This window comes from Sinohyriopsis cumingii, unplaced genomic scaffold (genome assembly GCF_028554795.1).
Source record: "Sinohyriopsis cumingii isolate HCF-2022 unplaced genomic scaffold, ASM2855479v2 utg002708l, whole genome shotgun sequence".
In the NCBI taxonomy this organism is placed as follows: Eukaryota; Metazoa; Mollusca; class Bivalvia; order Unionida; family Unionidae; genus Sinohyriopsis; species Sinohyriopsis cumingii.
In genome coordinates, this window is record NW_028316278.1 from 126,236 (window position 1) to 136,404 (window position 10,169).

The 10,169-nt window shown below is 34.7% G+C and overlaps 1 protein-coding gene across 1 annotated transcript; it reads left to right on the forward strand.

The window, feature by feature from the left end:
- Positions 1-4,255: 4,255 nt before the first annotated feature.
- LOC149770093 (uncharacterized) lies at positions 4,256-9,182 on the forward strand. Its single transcript, XM_089949411.1, has 3 exons — positions 4,256-4,355; positions 5,386-5,555; positions 7,492-9,182. Exons 1-3 carry the CDS (start codon positions 4,302-4,304, stop codon positions 7,766-7,768), a joined length of 501 nt encoding a protein of 166 aa, XP_089805537.1. The 5' UTR covers positions 4,256-4,301; the 3' UTR covers positions 7,769-9,182.
- Positions 9,183-10,169: the final 987 nt, after the last annotated feature.

Sequence of the window (10,169 nt, forward strand, 5' to 3'; positions counted from 1 at the left end):
ACCAGGGCCAGTTCGATAATGTCATGTTAAAGATTTCCTACAGTTTACAACACGCACTTGTATCAAACGATCACGAACGACTGTCGTTATATTAACTGTAAGGTCGACCATTCTAAGGTGCATACTTGAAACCAATTTCTGAAGTTGACGCAGTTTAATTTATACTTCAGTTAACCAAAACCGACAGTGACAATTTCATATTATAGAATAAAGTGTTTTGCGTAGTCTTTGCCTTCACGGTCTCGATATCCCCCATGCTCCACACGCACATTACGGATGGGATGGATAATATACCTATTAACATGTCCAACTGCATTTGCTGTGTCTGTTTCTCCATAATCTGTTTGGAAACATTTTAACTTTTGGAGCATAACTCTCCAACCGTTCAGTTTATTTCCATGAACTTTGGAACATATATTTGACAATTTTGTTTCCCTGGCAAAATTCCCAAACAATTTATGGTAAGATATCTCGATGGAACTCAGTGTATAGCGCCAACTTACAGCTTTTGGAATACTGACAAACTCCATCCATTTCACGAGGTATCTGCAGGGTAACATTAAGTACAGACAGGAGGGATGCAGGAGTAGATAGAGGATATCTGCGTTTTTGAGAGTAGATATAAGGAAATATTTCACGAGTGAAGACAGAAGCATCATTTTGTCACGACCACTCATGACAATATATACCGTTTCGACTTCAGGAGTGAACTAATTAAATATTTCTTTTAAAATGATATTTTCATTTCATTTTATATATGTTCAAGGCGAAACCCATCGATTTTCATGGATTTTTTCTCTCTATTCTGTGACAACGGATATATTACTACATTGATAAAAAGAATTTCCGAAATTTACAATCATTTTAAAAGGAACTTTACAAATTTAGCTTGTGCAAATAATTCTTCTAATTGTGTGAAATTAATGACTATATTAAAATGAAAATGATGCATTTTGTATTTTCGTTAGCAGGCGTCTTGATCGGATTGACTCAATGAACTCTGTTGACAATAGAATATCGAATAGCAAAAGTTCATTTAGGTTCAGTCATTAATAATTTGCTGGATTCATGTGGTAAAGTAATTTTAAAACAGTTCATACTTGAAGCCTATTTTTTTATTTGGAATTCGTTTATAGGCATTTGTTGATGACGCCACCTTATTAGTTACTAGGGGACGTACATCCTCGACTCATTTTTTGTCTGTTCTTCATGAGAAAGGCAAAGAAGAAGAAGAATAAATGCAAAATGAGAAGAAAAATGAAATAGGCATAAAGTTAGAAATACAGATTTTAATATCATAATTCAGATTTCAACATCATACATAAGGGCAGATATCTTTCCTAAATGGAAAAAGTAGTACCAGGAGTGACATATCAACATATCATTTAAAAATATATCATAAAAAAACAGTAATTCACTCAGAAGATATATGATCACGATGACTTTATATATTTTTTATATAAGAACATTTTCTTTAATCTTTCAAGTTCGATTGGAATAGGACTACTCCGGTGGCCTAGTGGTTAGAGCGTCCGCATCGGATGCGGGAGGGTGTGGGCTCGATCCCCAGCCGATTCATACCAAAGACATATAAAACTGGTACTAAAAGCTGCCTTTCTAGGTGCTCAGCATTAAGAAGTTAGCGTTAGGACTGATCGGCCTGGTGTCAAGATAATGTGACTGGGTGGAACATGATGAAGTCTGTCTGCGACATGATGCCCCAGTGCTAGGCATCGCTATAAACTGCCACACTGAAGACATCGTAGCGATATGACTGAAAAAAATGTTAAAGCTACGTTAAAAAAAATCCAAACTCAAATCGATTGGAATATTACGATCTCAGAAGACAAAAGGAAAATATCTATAATACGTGATTTAGTCTAATCTAAAAGTTACACGGACACTGCATTTACATTGAATCGTTAGTAAGAAATAGTTTGTTTTTATATCAGTTCCTTCGTTTTATCCAAGTTTATTTCTTCATCTTCAAGTTCCTTCTCCGATATTTTTTGTATTTCTAGATAAATATTGTTCTGGTCGGTGCTTTAATACCACCTTTATTCAGTGTGATCAAATATTCCTAATATTTCTTGTAGAATTCTTGATCTAACACCAAACCTCATGAATGTCAATTGTACCTCCTATCGCTCCGGACAAAGCGTGACACTGGACACGTTTGCCTGAAAGTGAAATGTAAAACACAGAAACACCATCGCTGATCATCTGCAGGTGACTATTGTACGTTTCATTTAGACCATAATTTGCAAAAGCTACGACTGACCAAAACCATAGACAATCTAATCTAATCTGCTTATTTTAAAAATAACAGTAGTGAACACGAATATTAATTGTTACTGTCGAAAACCATCTTAACTGGATGAAACCTAATGTCTGTTTGTAAGCGTTAATATGACTAAAATGAGCAGGGCAAGTACACGAACCGTTCTCCGACGACTAATTAGGCAACTGAGCTTAGAGTGTAGTTAGTATTTACACAAACTATAGCCTCCCAGCACATGTTCCAAGTCTGGACATTTTGGGCATTTTTGATTTTTAATAATTATAGTTTGTTAATTGTCCTTTAAAATATGATTGGCTATATAGTGCCGAGGAAATGGGAGTTAGAAACGCTTCCCAAAGACACACTGAGGCACCTGACCTTTTTTTTGGCCTGATCGGATATGGACTACGAATAGATAGCATTCTCAATCATGCAGACTTTATATATGCTACCGAAAGATTATTCACCTGCAATTTTAGAACGTTTAATTTTTCCATGACTATTGAAACCTGCAAACCGTTTGGGGGATGGAAGTGGAATCCTGAACGTGATATATCTATCACAGAATAAATATCTTATTAATTCTTCAAATTTTTTAATATATGAATGAAAGTCAATGAAGTCAATGTAGTCCACGCATTCTAGATCAGTCCTACTGCGATATATATACATATATATATATATATATATATATATATATATATATATATATATATATATATATATATATATGGGTGGTAAGGGTGTGCTTTGAAACGCTATGAAAGCAATCGTCTCCACCAAATCATTTCTATATACGCCTTCCCAGAAATGTCGTACTAAAGGGTTCATGAAATTTTGCTGAAACTGAGTGCAGAATCAACGGTGATAAATAGGTGCGTACCTGACAAGAAGTACAAGAAATGCTCAGACATGTTTACATCAGACCAAAGTGGCATAATTGTATGGTCACACCCAAATTTCCCTTTCAATTTTTGTCACACACCTGGATACTTAAATAAACACGTGATCTCACAAACGTAATGCGGACACGTATGCACATCAAGAAGGACACTGTATACATCAGGTTGTAGGGTGTTGACGTTACTTGACTTGAATCGCATCGATGCACCCAGTGGTGTAGTGCCAAATAAAGAAGTGAGAGAACGCAATAACGAAAGCGAGGGAACGCGTGCTACTAAGATACGGGAAACAAGTAAGGGAACGCAAAAATAGCAAGGCAACGCCGTTCCCACACTTTCCCACAGCACTACACCCTGCTTGCACCCCAAGGGTGGAAAATAACATTCATGCTATTTATCATTCGTGCACAAATAACATAGGCTGACAAAAACATACATACGTGAGTATTTTCACAAGTTTTGTTGTTGTTGTGTGGATATGAGATTTAGTTCTCCAACACTGTTTTAAGAAAAGATTATAGATATCTTTACATGTGGTTTCGACAACCCGTCTGTCTGTAGGAATAGGAGTGACACGTTGCTGATGCACTATCAACTTTTCCTTGTGAACCTTCACTCATCAGTTTATTTATCTCGTGTAAAACTACACAATATATGTGGATAACACAAATCTGACTGGACACACGCTAGTATGGATAGAGATTTCTAGTGTTTGTCTTCTAGTTACTGATTGTAACATACCATCTTTATCTGTTACAAGCGGTATACTCTTAAAAGATGATATTTGGATGGTTATGTTCTACGTGCGTACATGCAAACAATCACCCTAGGAGTTACGTGAATTGTGACATTTATGTATATATGTATGTATAATTTATTGCGCAAAGACGTTAATGTAAATATCATGTTATTTATTATAAAAATGCATTGCCTAGGTATACATTAGGGTCAAGATGAATAAGTAGATATATTGCGGGGGTAAAATAAACAGGTATGTATATATATATATATATATATATATATATATATATATATATATATATATATATATATATATATATATACACACGGCAATCAGACAAGATTGAGAAGAACAAGAAGAATCAAAGGCGGTAGCGATGTATCCGAAGAAATTTGCCTTGAAACTATTTGTGGCTTTTTGCGCTTTTTTGGTGAGTATTTAAAATATATACCGTGTGCGTGATATTTAAAAAGAGTTTCGTGTTGTTTTTATATAATCGTCTTTAATTCACATTTTTGGAAAAACAAATTGAATAATCCCAGTCTTTAAAAATTTAAAAATTGAACAAATTGTTTTATTCGTGTAACAAAAAATGTACACGTAGTTAAAAAGTGCGCGACAAAACGTTATGCGGTAAAGATTTTTGCTTCCAATAACGCCACTGTCTGCACACTTTCTACATGTAAAGATAAACACTGCCTGTTTTACTTATTTGGTTTGCATCAAAGTTTTAAGTGATTTTTTGACTTTTTCACTGCATGATTCACCATCTATATATAGTCTTTTATTTGTTAATTTATTCAGTTTGTATAGCGAAAATATAACAAAAAATGGCAGTGAATGTGTAAAGAAAAGTCGCAGTTCGTTACAATTACCTTATTTCTTACAATATTCTGACCACTTTAACTCAAAATTAGAATTATATTCCGCAAGGAAATTGCAATTTTACGAAAATTTATCCCGCTTATAATGTGTCACTGTGTCAAGATCGGGAAGTCTCAAATGACAGGACTGTGCTAACTTCGACCAGGTAAAGAATAAAGTTTGTTGCTGTTGTTTGTTTGTTGCAATGCTTCTCTCCGCTTAGCTTCAATACATTTTGTTAAAGGGAAGGAAAATCCAGGCTATTAAATAAAACAAGACAAAACATTTCGGAAAGTTTAATAAACGTCCCTCATGTTTTGTGTGAACACACTAGTTGTACCTCTCCAGAGGGTGTCGATTCCTTCGATCAATTTATGTGCTTATTCATTTTTAGACATCTCAAGCAATTGATGATATCATAAATGGAAACTTTTGATACAGAAAATATGAAAATGTGCTAACAATAGCAAATAGCATGTCTGCAATGGGTGATGTGTCCGCCCACTTCGAGCGTATTTTATATATACCGTCCGTAGTGACCAATACTTTATTTCTGCATTATTTTCTGTAATTGCTTAAAGAAAATTATTCGACAGGTGTGCGAGGCTGCCTCCTCGGGTGTGAGTATTGGTGACAGAGCTCGGTCATACATAGGAAGTCAAAAGTGGCTGCGTTCTGGCAGTCATGAAACTGGACCAAACACCAACAAATGCAACATTTTTGTTGCTGATGTTTTAAAAGAGGAAAACTGTCCGGCGCCAAACAGGTTTGAAGACTCTTTAGTCGTTTATAGAGTAAATCGTTATATGACCGTATCTAACGACGAACAGTTGCAGAAAAAGTGGATTCTGGTGTGGAAATATCATATAAAGCTCTTTAACTTGAACCTAACCTCGATAGTTTGTTTCCACAAAGTGCCTTACTTCTGAAATTTTTCTGATTGGCTACTGTTAGAAACTCAGTGGCCAACTGAAACTTTGCGTTTTGCTAGTTCCTGATCAAGAGTATACTCCTAAGCGAAATGTAGCGATTTTAGCAGTTCGAAGCGCGTTAGATACGAGTACTTCTGGTAATCTTAAACACGCAATAGGCAAAATTCAAATAAAGACATTTGTTATTTGACAGATAAGTTAAAAAAACAGGAAGAATATAATAATCGCCTTTTCGGCTACCAGTCAATTCTCCGATACAATTTTCTTTGATCGTTTTGTCAAAAAGAACACAAGAACGAGAACTCGTCCTGGCCATCTAGCGTTTATGTCAGAGACAAATCGTATAGCATTCCACCAACGGTCAAAGCACAGACAACGTGGAACAACAGACCTGAACTATAGGGCTTAAACGTGGCAAATAAACAATTAGCATTATTCAATGTTCGCAAAATCACTTTGAATATAAAAATCACTTTATGATTATTCTTAAGCGAGGCAGATTATAAGTGATTAGACAATACACACCGTGTGTGAGTGCACTTAATTTATTATTTGACTGACATAGATCCTACTGTGTAACGAGGGAATCAGTATTGTGTGACGTTGGTGTCTGTCTCATTATTCTGATGTCCAAAATATGATAATTTTCATGAGAAAATGATTATTCTAAAAAAAGTCAACGTTCATCAATGTTTTTAAAGTAATTTAATCGATTTAGTCAAATTATGAAAAAGACTATTGTAAACCTTCCAATTTGAGATTTTTGACTTTCATGATTGGATTTTTAATGTCGTTTTGTACAAAGAACTGACAATCTGTTGCGTCGGTCATTATCATACTATTTTTTCTTGCTAATTCTTGTTTACATGAAGAATAGTTAAGGATTTTAATCATTAATAAGTTTAGGTTTTCTTAATGCTCTTCCGGTTTTTAGTTCACCCAGCCTTTATCTACCTTATGGCATGCATCCGTCCTGTGGTACATCAGTTAACTATTACTTGTGGACTTTCTTTAAGTTTTATTTATAAACAGTTTTAGACGAAAATATCAGCCATGTTCGATGCAACTTCCTTTGTAACTTCCTATCAATAAGATCTCGGATGAGTAAGATAACTCGCAAAATCAAAGCCAATTATTGAAATGATGTGTTCACTGATTAGCTGAAATTTGAAGTTTTCCATAAAACAATGTATGTAACGTGACATCAACAAGATCTCAGACAAACACAACTCGCGCATTTTAACGGTATGACCAGGTCTCTTGTGGACGCATTAAGGGCATTATTTATAAACAGATTTAATGAAATTTGCTTCGTAGAGTAACGTCAATATAATTTAATGAAAGCTAAATATCCAGCGATATTCGCACATATTACTGAGGTGATCAAGGAGCGTGATTACTGTAATTATTGACGTACATGTGAATTTATTTTTATTTAGTCTTTGATGAAACATGCTATGTAGCACTTAGCAAGTGATCTTGTTATTTTAGTTTACATCGATATATACGATGGGCGCCCGCACTTACCATCTCCTCCCGGATTTCGTCTCTAACATGTTTAGGCCCACATCCGTAAAACTGAATAGCTGACCACTACAAATTTGCTCCTCCCACCCCGAAAAATAGTCTGCCGGCGCCCCTGTCGTATATTTCTTGAACAACTGTTATTGTATTAGCTAATCGAACCACATCATCTCGTTGGGAGATATCAGACTTAATTGGAAAATTTAAAAAATAGATTTCCAGTTTTATTTTTGTTTCATTTTGAAGACATTATTGGTACTCGCCGATTGGAGCAAACGAGTGGGAGAATCCGAATTCAACCTATTTGAAAAATAACCCGTGCTGGGAAAAATGTTCAAGTCCTCAGAAGGGTGACGTCATAGCAATGAATGGTCACGTTGGTATTGTTTCCGATGTCCAGAAAACAACGAGTGCTTCAGCAGCAGCTAACCCTCAAGGCTTGATCGTCGAGAACGACTGGGGTTTCCGAAGCGGCGAAAACCCAACTTGCTGGCGCTATCAGCACCACAAGGCTGGGTGTTAAAATAGATTAACCCATACAAGAAAGAATTATCTAAATTATCCTTTTTCAGCATTTCAATAAAGGAAAACTGAATTTAATTTTTTTCCCAGAACTTTTCTCTAATCCGTAAACGCTTTGAAAAACCTTGACTATTAAAAAAGGTGGTATATATATTCTTTTACGATTGTTCCTCATGCACCTTTTTCTTCCCATTTGACCGGAAAGCTAAATACTGGTCTCGTCAGTTTGCTAAGATATCATTTATTTAAGCAAGTAAGTGAGTTTGACAACAATGAGAAATGTAAATACTACCCATTGAGAATAATGCATCGTAATTCTGTTTTTCAATATTTAAGTAATTTGATGTAGTTAACTTAAAGAGTCAAAATGAATTGACACATAAGACGCACAATCTGGCGCTATCCTCATCGATAAGGAACCGTTTTTGTATCGCTTAGACCAATAGTTGAATGCATACGTTGGTATGTAGATGGATGGATCTATTAGGACAGAATGTTTTTAGTTCAAGTAATAAGATTGAAATTTTCTCTAAATTGTATTAAAAGTAAGTTTTGATTAAATGAAAGTAATTTTCTATTAAAATATATTGAGATTAAATCCATTTATCTCGGTATTACAATTATATACTATTTAATAAAGATTGCGCCCGTATGAGCAGAAATTCACACCCTTTTGTACATACATTTCCCTTGTATCATAGAGTCAGCAAAAGCTATGCTCGTTAAGTTGTGTAAGTTGCCGCATTGCGGAAGCCTAAAATTCCTAAGCTATAAGCTCCACGCGCTGCCGTGATATAATTGTCTGTCTAATGACGCACATAGACCCAGACGATAGCCTGTAAGAAACTATGAAGCCTGGTTTGATTCTGGTGAACATAAGAACAAGGCACATGTCCATATTTGGCTTTATCCTAAAAAACTGATATAAAAAGCCACAGTCCTCGGGCACGCCAGTTTATTAGCCAGAAACTCTAACAGGCTTCTGTCTTTACAGGTAAGATTATCGTCTATGTACTATTTTTCATATAGTATAATGACTTTTAGTGTTATAAGAATTTTTAGTGTTAAGATGTTAATCTAATATCAGTATGTTTAAACATTAGATTATTTTAATATTTCCTAACTATTCTGTAATATAATGTATTGGAAAGTTTAACTGTTTGAAGAACTTATATTTACTTGTAATTATATTGTTGATTATAGTAAAAAGCAACGTTCGCTACCAAGTTCATACTCAGCAATAATTAATTTAGAAATAAAACACTCTTTGAATAATAAAGTTTAATATGTTGACATTTTAGAATAAATTCAGTAACATATATTTCAATTACGGTATTAGCATGAAATATTGAATTTTAGATTCTTTTGCTATCGTGAATTTATTCGATATTTAAATATCTCTATTATATTCTAAAAGGCAGAAATTATACAATATATGATGTTGGTAAGTGAAAAATTATCGTAGTTTTATATGTATCTCTTATATTCGTAATTTAAGCTTATGTAGTTTGATATTGGAATGTAATTTTATATGTTGAGTATTTCAATAAAAGTTTATTCGCCAGAAACTCAAACAGGCTTCTGTCTTTACAGCATCCCGTATCTCTCGCAAGCCAATTCCCCAGATGTAGCCACATCTTCATCGTCAAGTGACACCTTTTTCAAGAGGATTGAACTTCCTCTCTCTCTCTCTCTCTCTCTCTCTCTCTCCGTTAGGTTTTGAAAACAGCTTGACCTAGAGTTTATGAGACAAACCATCCGTCTATTTTTTCATAAAAGATCTCAGGCAGGTAAAGAAACAATAACGATGTAAAGAATTATTGGGTCTGCATGATGGTACAATTGGAGGAGTTCCCCAGCTCAATAGCTTTGGTAGAACCGTATGCTTGCTTATGTGAATTATTTAAAATTTGCGTTATGGGACTTTTATAACATTCATATAGATAACACGATGAATACGAATACGGTGGATAGATATATTTAATTATCGGTAGAAATAATGTTAATGAATTATTCGATATGGAGAGAGAGAGAGAGAGATTTGTATGAGCATTCTCGATGCATGATTTTATACAAAATATGTTGTAGAGAATATGTCGGGGAAACGCTGCCAGCGGATGTCTGGCATATGTCTTTGTAAAAGGTAACAATAATACCGATGAATTCTTTGAACAATCAGAATATCAGCGCAAACTGTCATCTGCCCAACATATAAAGGAAAGTGTAGAAACGTTTAAGGAATTGCTGAAGAAAACTGACTCATCTAAATCAAATGATGGAAGAAAAGAAAAGCGTTGAGAGATTATAAAATTCATTTACAGTGTGTGTGTGTGTATGTTTGTGTGTGTGTGTGTGTGTGTGTGTGTGTGTGTGTGTGTGTGTGTGTGTGATTTGGATTTTAA

What these genes read in the sequence shown, in the direction of transcription:
- LOC149770093 (XM_089949411.1), top strand. Translation starts at nt 4,302, where the DNA reads ATGTATCCGAAGAAATTTGCCTTGAAACTATTTGTGGCTTTTTGCGCT. An exon ending in TGGCTTTTTGCGCTTTTTTG is followed by an intron (nt 4,356 to 5,385) that starts GTGAGTATTTAA and finishes ATTATTCGACAG; the next exon opens with GTGTGCGAGGCTGCCTCCTC. An exon ending in AACTGTCCGGCGCCAAACAG is followed by an intron (nt 5,556 to 7,491) that starts GTTTGAAGACTC and finishes TTCATTTTGAAG; the next exon opens with ACATTATTGGTACTCGCCGA.